Here is a 19523-nt window from a genome sequence, read left to right as displayed (position 1 = left end):
GTGTGTGTGTGCTCACATATGCCAGTGTGTGTGTGTGTATGTGTGTGTGTGCTCACATATGCCAGTAGGTGATAGTATGCTTATGCCATGGTGTTTTTGTGGAAGTCAGAGGATACTTTGTGGTAGCTGGTTCTCTCATTCCTCTACTTGGGTCCCTGGAATCAAATTTATGTCATCAGGCTTGGTGCCAAGCACCTGTACCTGCTAAGCCAACCCACCAGCCTACGGCGAGCATTTCCCCCAGAGGGCACAGCAGCAGAGTGAGTCTGAGCTGGAAAAGGGCAGGCGTGCAGTAGGAAAGAATGTGCTCCACTGGAGGCCTGGGCCTGGTCAGAGCACCCCAGTGTCCTGTTTACAAAACCCTTTAAAGGGCCACAGCCCTGGGACCCACTTGGTGTGACTAGCGAGTGACCTTGGAACCTCACTTGGTAGTGCACACAGTGCCTCCTCTCTGGGTTTCAACAGGTCCTAGTAGAACGCACACAATCTGGCCCACCCCGCGCCCCGGCCCACCCGGCACCCCAGCCCACGCCCACCTGGCACCCTGGTCCACGCTGCGCCCCGGCCCACCCAGCACCCCAGCCCACGCCCACCCGCGCACCCTGGCCCACCCCGCGCCCCGGCCCACCCATGGTCCACGCTGTCCTGCCCACTGCGCCCGTCCACCCCGCGCCCCGGCCCACCCAGCACCCCAGCCCACGCCCACCCGGCACCCTGGTCCACCCCGCACCCCGGCCCACCCCGCGCCCTGGCCCACCCCGCGCCCCTGTCCACCCCGTGCTTCTCACTTGTCATTCCACTTCCCGGTCCACTCCACTTGTCCCCAGGGATTCCGGATTCGGATCAATTTCTGCAGGCTTCCTGAGCTTTCAACCTGCAGGATCCAAGGAGGCCATGCATGCTTGGAAGGTCTTGGGCCCACACCCCGCTTCAGCATGAGTCAAGTGGGTAGAGGGGGCAAATAGAAGCTGGACGGGGCTTGGCCCCCAGACCCTCACTGCTGCCCAGGTTTGGAAAATGAGAACTAAACCCCAGGCACCCAGGAAGCCTCACCCCAAGTTCCAGGGAAGCCAGAGCTACATAGTGAGACTCTATCTCAATAAGACAAAACAAAGCAAACAAGACCACCTCTCCAAAGCAAAACTAAATGAATAAACCAATGAAAATGAGAATTAAAGCTCCCGGACTGGCTTTTGGAGGGCTGGACCCTTTAATCCTTGCCGCAGCATGAGGCATAAACAGCCTGTCCTGCCCTGGTGTCTGTTTGGGGCGTTAGGGCTAAACCTCAATTAACTAACTGAAATAGGATGTATTTTTGGGCTCCCAGAGAAGCTTTCTCACCCGCTTAAAGGTGACGGATGAAAAGGAAAATGCACTTTGAAAATTTTTTTTTTAAGACAAGGTAGGTTACCCAGGCTGGCCCTGAACACATGGACTCAAGTGACCCTCCTTCTCCTCTTCTGAAGTAACAGGCCCATGCCACCATACCCGCAGCTTACTTGTAAATGACTCGGAAAAAACCAGCCATGCATATATATGGAGACAGCATGTGTGGCAAAACTTAGCAGTGTCGAAATACACATAAAAATAAATCTTAAAAAAATCCCAGCACACGGAGACAGAGGCTAGGATTACAGATAGGAGACACCACGCCCACTAACAGTATTTTGAAGAGTATAAAAGACCGTACAGATGCAAAGTGCTGTGTTTGGCTTTTGTTTTAAAAGCTGATGCCGAGATTTAAGTCTGTAACTCTCTCGGAATATAAGAACGCCTGCAGCCGCCGCTTTGGCCAGCAGGGGGCAGCGCGCGCCGGGCTGATGTGGAGCCTGGAGGCTCCACCCTGGACAGCCACGTGTTGGGGGGGGCGGGGCGCGGGGGTGGGGTGGGGGAAGGACTCAGTCCTCCCCGAGGGCCAGTACCTCCTCGGCTCCGGTGACGGAGTACGCATGTCCTTTCACCAACTTCTGGTACGTAACGGCCTCCGAATCCGCAGCACTGGTGATCTGCAAACACAGTCAGCAGCTGCTCCAACTCTAATACAAACCGCCCGAGGGAACGCATAAGGCACGGGGCCCAACCTGGGGAACTCCGCGCATTCACCCCGCCACCGGGAGGAGCCCCGAGCCACTTTCGGTGCTTATTGGCGCACCCCCCCTCCACCCTCTCCATCTTCTGGATGGGGATGGAGTGAAGGGGCTCACCTTCGAGACAAGGGCTCGTGGGGACCCTAATGAAGACACCCCGCGGGCATCTGTGGCCAAGATGCTCTGGTCTCCCACCCCTACCCCGCCCAGCTCAGTTGCACAGGATGGCATTTTTTATCTTCAACCTCACTTCACAATCAGCATATTGATTGTTGATTCCTCAAAACCCCTTCTTTCCCACGTTTTGGGCACAGCCTTGGGAAACTCCTGGGGCCTGGACCATGCCCATTTCCCATCTCCCTGTTGAGGTTTGCCTGCAAAGCTATTTTGGGGGAACAATTCCTTCTGATACTCTGAAGTCTTCTCCAGGACCCACGGGCACCGGGGCAGAGTGAGAAGCTCCTGGGCTGCTCATACAGCCCTGCAGGAGGCGGTTGGGGTGCTTTCCTGGAAGCTGGGTTCCGTGAGTGAGGTGATTCAGAGCAGAGTTTGAATGGAAAATGGGCTGGGGACCTAAGGGCTGGAGGCACCATCTCTATGCCAAATGCACCTCCAGACAGCCTGGCTATTGCCTAGCAACCCCTGGCTTCAAGTGATGAGCAGCATGGTGAACCAGGGATGCACTAATGTTCTTGATGAGCTCCTGGGTGCTGTCAGGGCTTCCCTTGGGCTACAGCAGACTGGGGTGTTTCCAGAGGGTGGGTGGGGGGCTTACATCGATAGAGCAGCCAAGCAGAGAGCCCTTCTGCAGAGCCTTCTGGATGATCTTGAACAAGTCAGGAGGAGGCTTCTTCAACTCATACCACTCAGCAATGCCTCCTGTGAAGTCTTCAAAGCCCTCCGTGGTGGCTCCACCTGAGAGCGCTTCATAGCACCCATTGATCCTGGAGGAGGGGAACGCTTGCTGCCACTCACTGCCCTTGATGCTGCTGACTGTGTGCCCTCATCCCAGAAAGTGCCATCCCACTCCAACCCAGGTTCCCCCATGGGAGCTCATGGGATCCTCTGCTTTCATTCTGCTTGTCTCTGTCTCCAACTTGGGGTTCAAGTTGGGGCAAGACACTAGCTATCTCCCTAATTACTTTTCCTCCGTGGCTATGACATGTTTCCAAAATTGTACAGAACCCTGGAGTTGGAAGGACGTAGTGATGCTCTGACCCAGCCTCTGGCATCGACTCTCCCACTGACGCGAAGGGGCGGCTGGCTAATTGGCTGTTTGACAGTTAAGTGCTCAAAAAGACACTTCAGTAACGAACCCAGCTTCCCCGAGAAGCACACAGTGGGTTCCTGTGGTCACTCCTACGGGCTTCTCCATTGGTTCTTGAGCTCTACGCCCCAAGTCCTCTTGGCTGAGGACATGAAGCCTCCCCGTCCCTTTTCAGCCTAGGACTGTGAGGATTCTAAACCCACCAGCTGTGAAAACTAGCTCGTCCTAATGCAGGGGTCCCACTAGTACCAGCAGCTGAGGCCCCTCTGCAGGGGGCTGACACCCTGGGTGGGCCCAGCTCAACTCTGGGCAAGTGGGGAGGGGCAGCTAGGGTTGGAACTGGGAAACCATTTTTACCAGCTGGGTGATTGGTTCTGGGTGAGTTTCCACAATGTCCCTACCTCTGCAATGGGTAGTTTTTTGCCCATTGGCAAGACTTTTGTTCTCTTTAGTTGATAAAGTGCAGTGGGGCCCACCAAAGAAGCAGAGTTCCCTCCCAAGGCCAGAGCAGTCAGCCCCAGAATGTTCTGGTTCACGTGGTTAAAAACAGCAATGACTGCCATTTGTCAGTACGTCATGTGACCAGGCACCATGCCCACATTACCTCCTTGAATTAAGAGCCCGATTTGGGCCAAAGTCATCCTTTTATAGAACAGAACTTCTACTCAAAACAGTCCCCGAATAGCTCCTGCTGTTTTGGAGTCCGGGGCAGCAGGGGCAGGGTGGGGTGTTAGGCAGGGCGCGGCTACTTACTTGGCATAGGCCTTCTCCAGCAAGGCACTCCAGAACTCGCTCCCCTCGGCTGAGTGCACAAAGAGCAGCTCCCCGTCCTTGGTGGGCAGTCTGTCGTCCACCACCACCTCCACCCATTCGCCATATTGCCAGAACTGCAGGGCGAGGAGGACAAGAGAGGGTGCTGCTGGGACCCCGAGCCTCAGCCTCATCCGGCTCTTTCCCGCCCAACCTCTTCTAGGTTCCCACAATGCTCTTCCGTCTCCAATGGTAGGCATGCCCCTCAGCAAGCAAGAGAGGATGGCGAAGCTTGTCTTTATCTCCAAAACCACACGTTCTTCTTTTTAAAATATCATCTCTCATTTGCAATCATAAAAAGGAGGAAGTTTTTTTTAACCTTTATCTTAATCCTCAAATAATAAACTTTTTAAAAAAACTTGTGGATTACTTCCTGAACATATTACTTCCTATACACCAAGATCTGCCTCCCAACTCTCAGCCATTCTGATGGAATTCCACATCGTGGGCAGGTTATGAAAATCTTGTCTCCCCTCCCAGCATCCTCTCCAGAACAATACTGATCTCAGGCGCTCACAAACCACCAGGGACTGAGGAGCTGAGGACCCAGCCACCCCAGGGGACTTTTGAGCCCCTGAGCCTGAGTGAGGAGGAGCTTAAGCCCACCCTTAAATTACCTGGAAGTGGAAGATACCAGCATAGTTTTCCTGGAAGCTCTGGTCTAGAGGCACAACCCGAGCCAGGATTTCTTCATTCAAGGTGAGGGAGGCAATGGCAGCCAGCAGCCAGCAGTCCCCTGAGAACACAAAGCCACGAGTTCTGGTCAGAGCTTAGTTCCTGAAGGATGCTAAGCCTTGTTCTTGCTGCTGGCGGTTTGAAACCCAGCATTACCCTAGAATAGATGGAGTGGTGTTTCAGTCATCATCTGAGGGACAGGTCAGCCGGCTTGGTGGATATTTTAATGGCACTGCTAAAGGAGAAATGTCATGATGGGTGGAAGGCGGGGTACAAGAAGAGAGGTTCATTCTCTGAGAAACTCAGAACTCTGAACTGTGTCCTCGGAGCCCAGCTCTGTGGCTGACACGCACGAGCTGTGACCATCTATGGATGAAAGAACTTGACTGGGCCCCAGAGGCTTCTGTGAGAAGAGGTTTTCAAGGGGAGTTTGAATGAGAGGAAGAAAACGCAGCAACAGACGGAAGGGGCTGACATCGGCACATCCCTTAGGAGAAGGATTCGGAGACCAGGAAGAGATGGCGGCAGGCGGCGTGATCACGTGATCACGGGAGTGTGCAGCTGTGCAGACGGACAGCCTTGAGCCAGTATGTGCGAGCTCAGACTGGCCCTGAGGGCTCCTGAGCAGGGGCAGAGCTCACTTCTGGGATGTGGACACAGAAGGGACTGAACAGGGACAGGGGCAAGGAGATGAGGCTCTCTGAGCCTCAGGCCCATCCTCTGTGAAGGACAATGTATGTTCAAAGCACCCGGTCCTCACTGGTGCCCATTGCAGGAGCTTCGTGTTGCAAGCACATGGTCATTCCCCACAGTTACAAAGAGCCTGGTCCAGCACCAGCACAGCACAGTTTGTGGACAGTTTGTGTTCAGTACAAAATACCAACAAAGGGGGAACTGGGAAGAGGATGAAGATGTTTACTGCAGTCTTAAGGAAGGAACAGTTGCATAAAATTTTCCACCATAGGGAATAGCTTGGCTATTAGAAACACTTGCAACATTTATGAAGCTCTGAATTCCGGTTGGCTATTGAGCAAATCCTGGTGGAACCTGAGCTAGATGATCCTGTTGACACAACTGCATTCAGCCCTTTGAGGCCTGGATATGCTATGACAAATAGTGGCAGTGAGTGGTGACTGAACACACAGCCTCCCTAATTAGTCAGTACGTAATCAAAAGCAATCACACTCAGTTGCTCCTGAAGTAGGGTGGGTGGTGTGGTGCTGCGGATTTTGTAGTTTTCCACTCACAGCCATTTGCTGTCCTCCTAGTGACACCAAGACCTTCCCCGACTCTGTCTCCAAGGTTCAGTAGCTGTGGCTGTGTCCCCAATGCCAGAGGAGCCCTGGAACAGTGCCTGACTTCAGTGGCAGGCTCAGGAACAAAGCGTGATGGCCCTCAATTGAGCTTGGGGGAGAAGGGGCGGGTGGCCTCCTCTGCATTGTGTCTATAAAGATGTATATGGACAGACGCCATCCTGCCTCCATGGAAGAGGGACAAGCAGTCTACCAGAAACTCTGCCAATGCTGATGAAGGGATGAGAGATGCAGGACAAGCCAGGTCCCTGAATCAAGCTGTACCTAAAACCAGACCTGGCTTGAAGTTTTTCAGACACATGATGATTCCCCTGTCTCCTTACCCAGCACACCGGGCTGTGAGTTCCTGCTGCTTCACTTCTGGGGGAAAATGGGCAAGAGTCATTACTGACTCAGCCTTCCTGCATGTTGTCTACCGCTCTAGAAGGGCAGTGCAATGGCTGTCTCCAAGTTGAAGCTGGGACTAGCAAGCCTTAGAGGACCTCTGGGCCCTGTTCACAGTCAAACAGCAGCAGGCCCGAGTTTTAAAGACAGCCTTTATTGGCTGTCGGACTTCTGAAGGAACGCTTTGGGTCAGTGACGCCATTACACAGCCCAAACTGGAGGCGCTCTGACATGCTGAGGCTGGGAGTCACAGAGACATTTGGTAGTGACTAATTTTAGCTCTGGCCGTTGGGTGAAGCTGAGGATTGGTAGGGATGGACATCTATCTGGGGGGTGATTTTCCCATGGAATTCCTGGTGGTACCTTGAATGGACCTGTGGATTTAGTGATCAAAAAGGCCTTCATGTTTTCTGAGATCTGCCACTCTCCCATTCAAGCTCCTTCAGACTCTCCATACTGAAGGACCAATTCACCAGCACCAGCTGTTCCTGGGGTGGTAGGAGCCCTCTTCCATCTCATCCCTCCTCCTCCTCCTCCTCCTCCTCCTCCTCCTCCTCCTCCTCCTCCTCCTCCTCCTCCTTCTTCTTAGGTTTTTCGAGACAGGGTTCCTCTGTGTAGCTTTACGCCTTTCCTGGAACTCACTTGTAGCCAGGCTGGCCTCGAACTCACAAAGATCCTCCTGCCTCTGCCTCCCGAGTGCTGGGATTAAAGACGTGCACCACCACCGCCTGGCCAATCCCTCCTCTTCTTTAGGCCTCTTTAGGAGCCGGGCAATGCCTGTGACTCTAGCTTTCTTTGAGCTTATCGAATTTTCTGAGATTCTTGCAAGCTGCTTAGATTTGAGTGCATCCATGACACTTGAAGGGAGAAAGTGGGGGTGGGGTGTGTGTGTGAAAAAGGACCCAACTGTAAGGAGTCAGAGCTGAGCTAGGAACTCCACAGATCCTATGTAATGTCGCATCAAATCCTGAGCATCTGCCCTAGGGTATTCCTGGTACTGTCTGAGCCGATCAGTGACCATCTTGATGTCCTCTTTGGATTCCCTCTGCCCCAGTAATCAATGCTCTTACATCACCAATGCACATGGAAAGACTAGCATGTGTGCAGGGCCACTCCATTGTTTTCAGAATCTCAGAGGTCACTGCAGACCAGTGTGCTGCTATTCAGGGAACAATGACTCTGACTGGATGCATGAAAGACTGGCTTTGGAAAGTGACAGCGTATTTGTTTATCTGTAGTTTGTATATCTACATCAGTGTTTGGATTAGGTTTGCACACCTGTCTGGCATTACTGCTAACCAGCAGTCCTGTGTGCTTTTGATGCATCCTGGAAATCGGTGGCCACGCTTTACGGCTTCTCGTTTCATTCCTTTGTGTCTTAGAAACACTTCTCCAGCTCAGCCAGGCGGAAATTAGCCTCTTCTCAACCTGCCTTTGCAGGTTTACCTCATCACTTGCCCTCCAGTTTTCTCTGAAAGGGTCATGACCTGGAGGGTTCCCTGGGTAATGAAACCATGGCTCTAGACTAAGCGACCTGCTTAGCTTGTGTGTCCTGGAAAGGGCACAGCCCAGACACCTCCACCTCTAGTCTATGTTCTTCTCATCAGCAGGAGTTTAAAAACTAACAGGCAATGCCAGGAAGTGGTGGTGCTCACCTTTAATCCCAGCACTGGGGAGACAGAGGCAGGTGGATCTCTGAGAGTTCGAGGCCAGCCTGGTCTACAAAGTGAGTTCCAGGACAGCAAGACTGTTACACAGTGAAACTCTGTCTCAAAAAACAAAACAAACAAAAACAACAACAAAAAAACACAACAAACAACCCCCCCAAAAAATTAACAAGCATCTAATACTTGTGCAGTACTTTAAAGCTGTCAAAGAATATTCTAAATTTTTTAGAACCTTCTCCTAGCCCTGATGTGATATTTATCATTGTTCTTATCACAGGGGTAAGGATGTCTATGGAGTAGACATTTGGCAGGTCTCACACACACATTCTCTGAGCCTAAACCCTGGGTTGTTTTTTGTTTTGTTTCCTTGAGACAAGACCTCACTGTGGAACTCTGGCTGGCTTGGAACTTGATCTGTAGACCAGGCTGGTCTCAGACTCCCAGATCTCTGCCTGCCTCTGCCTCTCGAGTGCTATAATTAAAGCTATGCGCTATCAGGCCCTGCCACACCTTGAGTTTTGTTTCAGAATAATAGCATGGCAGTAATTTCTTTTGATCAACAGTACCCAGTTCCCACTAGGAAGACTCAGCTGCAATTCAAATTTAGCACTAAGGAAGGACACACTAACAGTGCCCTTAAGCCCTGTATTTTAATAACCTAACACATTAGGTTAGTCACTGTTCTACTGCTGTGAAGAGACTCAAGACCAAGGTAACTCTTAGGAAAGAAAGGATTTAATTGGGTCTTGTTTACAAGTTTCAGAGGCTCAGTCCATTATCACCATGGCAGGGAGCGTGGTGGCCTTCGTGACACTGAAGCAGAGCCTGGGAGTTACATCCTGGTCTGCAGGGAGAGAGAGAGGGAGAGGGGGAGAGAGAGAGAGAGAGAGAGAGAGAGAGAGAGAGAGAGAGAGAGAGAGAGAGAGAGAGAGACTGGGCCTGGATTGGGCTTTTGAAACCTCGAAGCCCACCCCCAGTGACACACTTCCTCCAACAAGGCCACACCTCCTAATCCTTCTAATCCTTTCAAATAGTCACACTCACTAGTGACTAAGTATTCAAATACATGAGTCCATGGGGTCATTATTATGCAAACCACCACATTTATGAAATATTGAAACCTATCTCTTCAATGCAAGGTAATTCACCAAGACCACATGAACGGTCATCACTACAGAGCCAAGAAAATGACACTAAGATCATAGCCGAGCCAAGAAGACACAGACAATGTGCATTTTAGGCTTGTTGGTTTGTGTGTTGAAACAAGGTCTCACTGTGCAGCATAGGTTAGCCAAGACCTGAAAAATTCTCCTGCTCCAGACTCCTATGTGGCAGGATTACAGATGTGCCCCACCACACCCTGCTCAAATTATATAAATCTTATAGTCACACATTCAAGTTTTCGAATTCTGGAGTCCAGTGAGGGAGGCTTACAGGCAAGGAGAAGTATATGTTGGCTTTTAATACAATGGAAACACTTGAAATCCCATCTCATATTTGATTCCTTCTTTCTCCCTCATTTCCCTCAGCAGAATATTTTTAAATAAGTGGAGAAGCTCCAATACCCAATTAAAAAAAATGGATTCATATAAGCTTTCTTGGCATCAATCTCTATGCAATGATTGTTCAATTGGCATGCTCAAAGGCTTGCCAAGTGCCATGCCAGGCTTGTGTAAGTGTTTGCATATAATTTTACAGTATCATGTCCTTTCATGGTCACTAAACAGTGCAGAGTAAATATCCATATCCTGGCTCACCCACAGGTCACAGACAGTGAATACTTGCCACTGTTGACTTCATTTCAACTCTCTCATGCACACCGTTCATGCCCTGCTTTGCAAACAGGCTGGTGTCACCTCCAGATTCACCCAATTCAAAGAGCAGTGCCTGAGGACTTTAATCCTCAAGAGGTAACCCGAGGATGTCCCTGTACAGTGTCCACTCCACCTGCAGGCTGCATAGTCCTCTTCGGGACACCTGTTGTACAACTTCATCCACAGTGGCTCCTCCTTCAGTCCACCCATTCTTGATTTTCCCCACCAAGGTCAGAACCACCTTCTCTAAAACATTTTATAGAAACACTTCCCTTCCGGATAAGCCTGATGACTTGTCCCTGGACAGGTGCCCTCGTTGGAGACGTCCCTGGGATTCCTTCTCAGCAGAACTTGCTTGGGGCAGTTACAACCTGGATGGGTAATAAGTCAGCTGGCTAGTTTGGGAGGGGTCTGATAACCAGATTAACTCAGATGCTACAAAGGGACAGGACTAATCTGTTTAGCTCCAGGAACACCCTAGAGGGTGCCTTTACGGACCAGGGATGGAGGTCCCTGGAATGTGGCCACATGACTGGAGCTTGAGGAAAAAAAATAGGTTTTAACCCGCACCTGTAAGAGACTCAAGACTTGAACACAGTGTCCTCGTGGGCGTTATTTTGGCTCTTCTTTCCGGTCATACAGGAAGAAGCTGGTGGGAGGGAGGGGGAGATGGCCCCTCTGAGCTTGGCCCACTCTTGGGGGAAAGACTGTCTCTTCGAGTTATACCTTGAATTACCCGAACTCCTGTCTTCCTCTCCTGAAAGTCATTGCTGTTGTTACACAGGTACCAGGCTTGTTTATGCTTCAGTTTCCTGTGGACTATTTTTGGGTCCCCAAATTACTCTATTTATCTCACTCAACACAGAAACTTTGGAACCTTGGCGCTGGACTGCGGTGGGCGGAGGTTGAGTGCCAGGTCAATAAGTCCCTGCTTGTCCCTGTGTTCAGTTTATACCCCACAACCTGCTCTCTGCTTAGGAGCCCCTGACAAGTAGACCCAGGGGCTGTGGCTGCTGGTGTGGTTTAGCCAGCAGGGGACCGGGAGACCAGAGGCCAGGGCATGTTTTCCCGGGTTCCTCTGATGGCAGCTCCTTCATGGCTACACTGTACAGGACCCTCTCCGTGTTTTAGAATTCTGGCAATGGCCCTGAACCTACAGGTCGGGATCCAGAGAAGAGCCATGGGCAGCTGTTGATTATCACTAACAACTCCAAAGACATACAAGAGCCTGCCTGTGGGGGTGGAGACAATCATCTACCCTACCTTTTTTTTTTTTTTTAAGTAGCCCATATTCTCAGTTACAAAGATTCATTATCATAAAGATGTCTTTTCCTCTTAAATTGATCTATAAACAATACGATCCCAATAAAAATAGCAAAAGAGTCTTAAGAAATTGGAACCTAGTTAACGCCTAAGTTTATAAGGAACATTAAGAGTGAGGTACAGCCAGAAAACAGTGTCTAAAAGACGCCCGGAGCGATGGTGCTCCCTGTAATTCTAGCACTTGGGAACCAGGCGGGAAGAGCTCCCCAGGCCCTAGGACTCGCGCCTACCACACTCTCCCTGCACGCTGCCTTTCCACCTCAAATCCCCCTAAGCAACAGAGCCAAGTGACCAAGACCGTGGAGTAAAATCTCTGAATCCGTGAACCGAAGGATGGGCTGCGGGAAGGTTCTGCAGGCAAAGGCTTTCGCCCAAGACCTGGGTGTGATCCCCAGAACCCACACGTTGGAAGCGGAGACCTGGCTCCTACAAGTTGTCCTCTGACCTCCACACAAATAAATACTTTAAAAAAATGACAAATGTTAAGCCGGCGTGTGGCACGCTTTAATCCAGCACTCGGAGCAGACAGCGATCTCTGTGATTCGAGCAGCCTGGCTACAAGTAGTTCCAGAGAGGGCAAAGCTAACAGAGAAACCCTGTCTCAGAAAAAAAAAAAAAAAAAAAAGACAAATGTTTTAATATTCATGTATAAACAATCATATTATGCAGGTTAAATTTATATTTATACTATTAATTTATATGTTTATAACTAGATAAACTATCCCTTTATATAATTTGTTCTTTTATTTTTGTATTTGTATATTTTAATGTTTATATTATGGCAATATTTAGCATAGTATGTATGTGAATCCATGAATAATTCTAGAAGAGAAAGTGGGAGAATTTTATTATAATTTTAGAGAGGAGGTTAGCTATCTAATGTAATACAGAAGCCATGAAATTTTAAAATCATAAGTTAAAAATATTTAAATCTAAAATAATAAATTTAGTTAGATTAAAGGAATTTCATGGTAAAAGTTACAAAAAAGTAAAATAATAAAAATATAAAAAACATGAAAAATAAATGTTATACAGACCTAGAACAAAGGTCACATTTTTTAAAAAATATAAAGAGCAAAAGGCCAAGCCTTCAATTCAAAATACTCTATATTCAGGGCCCTACAAGCAGCTTGTTTGAAAAATGAAGATACAGTTAATGGGAAAGGGAAAAACTGGTGTGTGTGCCTGTGTTCAACTGTGTGCACACATATGCACAGGCGGCTTGGTGCCTGTGTGTTCATGTGTGTGCACACACATGAAAGCAGGAGGCTCTGCCTGTGTATATGTTTGCGTGTGTTGTGTGCACAAGAGCAGTAGGCTGTGAATGTGTGTGTGTGTTTGTGTGTGCGTGTGTGCGTGTTTGTGTGTGTGTGCATGTGTGTGTGTGCGTGTGTGTGTGCGTGCGTGTGTGTGTGCGTGCGTGCGTGTGTGTGTGTGTGTGTATGTTTGTGTGTGCATGTGTGTGTGTGCGTGTGTGAGTGTGTGTGTGTGCGTGTGTGTGTGTGTGTGTGTGTATGTGTGTGTGTTGTATGCACTAGAGCAGTAGGCTGTGAATGTGTGTTTGTGTATATGTGTGTGTGTTTATAATATGCATACACAAGAGCAGGAGCTGTGTGTGTGTGTGTGTGTGTGTGTGTGTGTGTATTATGTGCACAATGAGAGCAGGACGCCGTGCATGTGTGTGCAGTCTTCCTCAGGAGTTATGCCTCAGGTCTGCCCACTCTGCTTTTTGAGACAGGGTTTCTCACAGGACTGCTTAGTCTGTCTGTCTAGCCAGGGAGCCCAGAGACCCTCAGCGCAGGTCTATGCTTTTCCCTCTGGGTTGGGGTGCCCTCTTCCCTCTGGATATCTTTTTTTCTATTAAGACAGGGTCTCAATTTCTAAGTCTGTAGCTCAGGCTAGCCTGGATTCACTGATAGCCTACGCTGGCCTCAAATTCACAGCAATCCTCCTGTCTCAGTCCCCCAAAGTGCAGAGATTACAGGTGTCTGTAATCTGCCTGGCTCTGAGCTGTATTTTCTTTACAGTGGCTTGTTTTTCTTTAAAGTCTATCCTGTTTTATACTGTCTATATTTACACTGTTGTCTGTGCTTCCTGGGAATGAGGAGAGGCACATGTAAATAAATTCTGCCTTGGCCACTGTACAACTGTGACATACCATCTCTGGTTTGCCTGATACTGGCCTCTGTCCAGCACCCTGGACACGAGGGACAAGGGTCAGAGAGGAGTCACTGCAGCAGTTATCACTCATGAGAGTCCCCAAGACTGTGCCTCCCAAGGGTGGGAGCTGGCGGCTGCTGAACATGTCGTGGTTAGCCCAGAGGTTACTGAGCTGCCTGTGACCACTGTCCACAGAATGCCAATCTGTCACCGAGGCTGCCCCACATCAATCACTCAAACATCATCTGGGAAGACACTAAAACGTCACAGCCCGAGTCACAGGGGCCTGCTGCGCCTTCCTGCTGTGACTCTCACTGGGTTTTGTTTCTGTGATAAAAGATGGATCCTCTCACTCCAAATGGAAAGACCAGACTTGGGCTCCACATACTTATGCAGAGGGAAGCCTTGGATTACAAAACTCTGAGGTAAAATGGCCGAGTCTGAGGAAGACGAGGGAGGCAGGGTTCTGGAGTCCAGAGCCAGCACTGAAAGGAAATTGCTGAGGTCAGGGGAGTGGGTGAGGGTCTCACAGGCAGCCTGGCCTCTTTATCTTTTGCTTGGAGAGACCCTGAGAAACACTGCCTTCCTCTGCCAGCTTCCTCCAGGGTTCCTGTCCAGGTGTGTTTTGCTGCAGGCAGAGGACATGCCTTGTCCCTCAGAGACCTGGTCTACCCGGTTCTTTTTCCAGTTTTTCACTCTCCGGCATGGTCCACACGCCTGTTTGTCAGCACCAGAAGGCACCGTAATCCTCAACACCACCTCTCAAGGCCCCACACTCACGGCTCTTTACTCTCTCTCCCCTGAAGCCGAGGCTCACTCTGTTCCCTGGCCCAGGCTCTCACGCTTCCTGTGGATTTCCCTTCCCTGGGTGTGACCCACCCTCTGACATTGTCCTAGCACCCCAGTGTCCCACCTGCTAAATAGGCAAACAAACGGGACACGGCAGTGAGCTCATGACCCGAGAGTCTTGGACAGTAACCGTAGAGAGGCGGGCGGCAGTCGCTTTGAGCGGAGATGCCGGCCCAGCTTGGATGGTGAGGAAGCTAAGCAGGTGGGGACCTCAGATGTGACCCAGGAGGCCCACCCAGAGGCAGGTAGAGACCTACAGTTGTGGCCAGAAAACTAGATCTGGGTGCTGATACTGCCACTTAATATTGGGTGAACTTTGCTGTCTTTATTTTCCTCATGCGCAAACCTTAGCCACATCTGCCCGTTTTGTTCTGGAAGGTGTGAGGCTGGCAGAAGGGAGCAGGGCGGCCAGGGGTGGTCAGGGAGGGATGTGACTGAGGTGGGAGTGAGAAGGGACGGGACGGTGGTGTGCTGAGCTCTGTCTCATCGCTCTGGCTGAGCCTTTGGAAGTGCTGGTGTCCAAACGAAGGGAAAGTATCACTGAGGTCAAGGTCAGCACTGAGGTCAAGGTCAGCACTGAGGTCAAGATCAGCACTGAGGTCAAGGTCAGCACTGAGGTCAAGGACTGCACTGAGGTCAGAGCCATGGTAGCACAATTGCTTAAGAGCCAAGAGTAGCCTCTGCAGAGAAAAGCCCGTACCCCACTCCACGGACCAACTTTTCAGGGGAAACTGAGTTCCTCTTCACTCCTTCTAGAGCTGGACTCTGGACCTGAGAATCCTGGGCCCCTTAAGTCCCTTCTCTGCTTGGTCCCCTGACAGAACACACAGGCTGCCAGGCTCATGGTTGTGAGATCCGTTTCCTCCCCATGTCCTCACTGTGGGTTCTCCCAGAGCCTCCTGCTGGCAGACCAGAATCCATTTCTTGATTTATCTTCAACTATCCACTGGTAGTCTCTCTAGCCTTGAGTACCTGAGAAGAGGAGACCTTGAGGTCACTTTTCTACATGGACCCTAGGGGGTCTCTCCAAATCCAGACTTTCTCTATCGGTTTAATTTGCTTAGCCAAAGCCAGTGGAAGCTGGAGTCTGGGCCATTCCATCCCTTGGCTCAGCCTTGGGGACTCACTCCGTCTACCTGGATGAAAAGGCTAATTGTTTCAGTTGCTCGGGCCGCTATGAGCACCCCTAGAATCCATGGCCTTCCCTGCACACCCAAGCCTGCCGACAGGCCCCTGGTAGCACAAGCTGTGCCCAGACCCTCCCTTAGAACCGACCTTATGAATGGTCCCTTTAAGCTCCAGAGCCCTCTTCTGAAAAGATAAATTCATTCAGGGCCATGTCGGTAAATTTCCAGAGCTGTGCTCTCGGTCTCCGCACCCTGTGGGGCAGCCTCGTGTCCAGGCCAGGGTCACCTGCACCACGGTGGGGAATGTCTGTGGCTGGGTTACTCATGTTTGCTGCTGCGTGTCAGAGCTACCAAAGGGGAAGCGAAACATTGGCTGGTTGTTTTCTCTTTCATTCCCTTCAGCCACCAACATCTTTCCTTCCCAAACAGGAAAGCGCGGCAGAGTCGGGGCGCAGTCCCGGGGACCCAGGACATGCTGGGCTCTGCACATCTCCCACACCAGAGGGCAAAAGCCTGTGGATAGAGCCCCGACCACCCGCTGCTTCGGCTGAGCCCTGCCATGGGTAGGCCAGGGAAGGAAGCTAACCATTGTTCATAACCTTCAAACACAGGCCAAGGTGGTGCCTATGCTCGGGAAGGGAGGCAGGACACAGCCCAGCCAGCTACATACATCACTCCTGGAAGCCCTCTCCGTGCCTCCGTTCCTCTCACAGTCTTTTGCCAAGGACCACGGGTGCATACAGCAGGTGACAACTAGTGTTTGACAAGTCGACGCACGAGACGTAGAACTCCCTGATGGGGAGCCCCACCTGGCAAAGCCCTGGGGTCACTGGCTGTGGAAACCGGGTGTCTTCTGTCTGTAGCTTTCTCGGGTGCCACTGTGATGCCTCCCTAATAAGAACAGCAGTGGGGTGCTTTCCACAGCCCTGTGGTAGTGTGTTTTGCATCTCTGGGCACACATTTAGCTGTGGATTTCTGTTTAGGCTGCATAATTCTGATGAACAGAAATATTATCAGAATGTTCTTTACCGACACAGGAAAGTAACAGCATTCTCAGTTTCAAAGATAGCCTTTTACACATTTCGCAAAAGACCTTAGAACTAGTCCAAAACAGACTAAGCTGCCCCTACAGATTAAACACAAGGACTAATTCCCAGGTGTTGTTTATGGCTAAACCAAGGCCAGGCTGCTTACACTGAGATTGGCCCCTTGCAGTGGCCCTCTTTCTGCATGTACCCTGACCGCTCAAGGTTCAGCCAACTGTTTAATGTCTGGGACCTCTCACCAACTTAGAGTGACGTGCATAGGTCAGTGTGACGTTGCTAGCCTGAGAGAAACCACATGACTTACCTTGTGTTTTGAAAATGGGTAGGGCCCTGAAAATGTAACTCACAATTGTCCAGAGTTTGGCTGTGAGGCGACAGCAGCCTCGGTGGTGTGGAGAGAGGCGGCTGTGTAGAGCTCTGTGAGAGGCGCTGCAGAATGTGAGGGAATGTGTGTGTGTGTGTGTGTGTGTGTGTGTGTGTGTGAGAGAGAGAGAGAGAGAGAGAGAGAGAGAGAGAGAGAGAGAGAGAGAGAGAGAGAGAGAGAGAGCGCTGTGTGAAGGAGCTCCTGCTCCGGAGAGGAGCTGTGCCTAGGAACTGTGTAAAGCGCTGTATGGTGGCGCTGTGGAAATGAGATGCTCAGCTGTGGCTGGGTGGAGATTTGTGACTGTGTGGAGACAAGGAAGAGGAAGCTGTATAGAAAAGAGATGCAGAAGAGAAATGGATGTCAAAGAAAGATGTGTAGCCACGTGAAAAGATGTACGTGTGTAAAGATATGTAGCTGTGTGCAGCAGTGTGGAGACAGAGAGAGTCAGAGACCATTCTTAAGATGAAGTAAAAGAGAAAGTTACCATCAGAAAGCATGTGTGTTTCCTTACTTCACCAGTCACAGATTAAAACTTCTTCCTAAAGACCCTCGGATAAACAAGTTTCCTATCCCTTGCTACTCTGCGCCTTCCTTTAAGTACCCTGAGCTGATCGTGGGAGCTGCTCTCCCATGGTCTGCGATTGGCTTTCATGGTTACTGTCCTCATTTGTGTTTAACTTTCTCGTGGTTCACCTGTCTTCCTTCCCATGCATTCAGGCAGGAGGGCGGTATCACCCTCTCCCACCTCCAGTCTACCTGAGGCTACGCCAAGGCACTTGGGCAGCTAGCTCAGAGCGGCGAGGTCAGCCATGGAACCTGGATCCCAGTGGTGGTGGTGAGCACTGGCCTGGGCAGGGAAGAGTGGGGCTGTGGAGCGGGTTCAGCAGAGCAGGAGCTGGGACTGAGTGTGTGCGGGGTGGGGCTGAGTGTGCGCGGGGTGGGAGCACCTTCAGGGAGAGGAAAGGGCCGGAGGCATTGCGAATAGGCACAGGCCAGGATAGGAAGGTTGATGAGTCTCGGAGAGGCCAAGTCTGGAGAGACTGGGTCAGACACCCAGAGTAGCTTTGGAATCTGAACTGGCCCCTGGGGCCCGAGACTAAGGCTCCCTACCCCCTTCACATTCTGACACCAGCCTGTCCCAGCTTGTCAGCGCCTCCAGGCACAGTAAAGCTCGTGCATTTTGGCCGCATCAGCTGACTGAGTCTCTCTAGGGGTTTGAGAAAACCAACAAACCCAAAATATGCCACTGCCAGGATGCGCAGGACACCCAGCCACTCAGCAGGCGTCAGGGCACACTGGACCTGAGATGCGTTTCCACACACTTCCGACGAGCGGTTTAGAACGGACCCAGAGGTGGGAAACTGAGAAAACCCATAGATAGCCTGAGTCAGAGTCCTCCCCACCTCCTCCTTTGTGAAGCTCCTCCCAGTGCTGGTGGGAAGCCTGGAGCTCCTCTCCCACATGCTCAAATATCCCAACAATGCCGAGCTTCCCTGCAGGCTGGCCCTGGCTGCAATGTTGCCGGAGCTCACTCTTGCCTCAGTTAACCTGCTGCAATGCTGCGGGAGTGTGGAGCTGTCTTTACGAGGCACCATCGACCACTGCCACCCATCTGGGGATCCCCCTTGCTGGCCACCTCAGCATCCCAGGCTGTGGCATTCCAGTGTGGCGTTCTGTGGCCTGGTGCCCTGTGGTGTTTTAGGCTCCCACAACTCTCCCTTCCCTCCTCTGCTGGGGACTCCAACTGAGGCGCTTTCATCCTCGCCACACTGGGAACATTCTCAGTGCTTTTAGCAATGTTTCCTATCAACCCAAGCGAGGGAGTGCTCGGCTCTTGTCACGTGCTGGGTAGAGGCCCAGGATGCTGCTGAATGTCCAAGAACCCCCGACCATGAAGAATTCTCTGCCCCAGATGTCAAGAATGGCACCCAGAAGAAAGCCTGCTTCCAATCCTGCTGGTGTTGTGGCTCATTCCTGGGGTGGCTCCCTTCCTCGCCTCGCTGGCCCACAGCTGTCTGAATGATAGAGTATGGAAGCGGCTCCTAGCTCATCTGACACCTTGTGGGAAGGGACAGGCTACTCTCTTGTCCTAGGCAGCCCAGACAGGGAGGGGACCTCAGTTCTCAGATAGCTGAAGATGTCAACTTTAAAAGCGGTAAGAGCCGGGCGGTGGTGGCACATGTCTTTAATCCCAGCACTCTGGGCAGAGGCAGGCGGATCTCTGTGAGTTCAAGGCCAGCCTGAACTACCAAGTGAGTTCCAGGAAAGGCACCAAAGCTACACAGAGAAACCCTGTCTTGAAAAACCAAAAAATAAATAAAATAAAATAAAATAAAAGCGATAAGAAAGAATGACCAGTGACTCAACTTAAGGCCCCTCTGGAGCTGGCTTGTGGGTTTCTCTAGAGCAGTGGTTCTCAACTTCCTAATGCTGAGACCCTTTAATTCAGTTCCTCATGTTGTGGTGATCCCCCCACACACTATAATATTATTTCGTTTCTATTTCATAAATGTAATTTTGCCACTGTTATGAATCGTAATGTAAATATCTGATATGCAGGATCTCTGATATGAGAACCGCTGCAGGAAACACTCAGTCTTAGGGCCAAGCCCGTGACAAGGTGACGGTGATACGTCA

The 19523-nt window shown here is 50.9% G+C and overlaps 1 protein-coding gene across 1 annotated transcript in view; it reads right to left on the bottom strand.

The window, feature by feature from the left end:
* Positions 1-19523, bottom strand: part of Capn2 (calpain 2) — a 56508-nt gene that overhangs the window by 21906 nt on the left and 15079 nt on the right. The window contains exons 3-7 of the mRNA XM_028858994.2: positions 4782-4900; positions 4108-4241; positions 2863-3031; positions 1923-2006; positions 789-874 (exon numbers count right to left, since the gene is read on the bottom strand). Of these exons, the coding sequence (XP_028714827.1) occupies positions 789-874; positions 1923-2006; positions 2863-3031; positions 4108-4241; positions 4782-4900 (592 nt within the window). The remainder of the gene's footprint in view (positions 1-788; positions 875-1922; positions 2007-2862; positions 3032-4107; positions 4242-4781; positions 4901-19523) is intronic.

The sequence above is a fragment of the Peromyscus leucopus genome, chromosome 15 (genome assembly GCF_004664715.2).
Source record: "Peromyscus leucopus breed LL Stock chromosome 15, UCI_PerLeu_2.1, whole genome shotgun sequence".
Classification (NCBI taxonomy): Eukaryota; Metazoa; Chordata; class Mammalia; order Rodentia; family Cricetidae; genus Peromyscus; species Peromyscus leucopus.
Note: the sequence above shows the minus strand (reverse complement) of the source record. Positions and strands in the feature narration are given on the sequence as shown.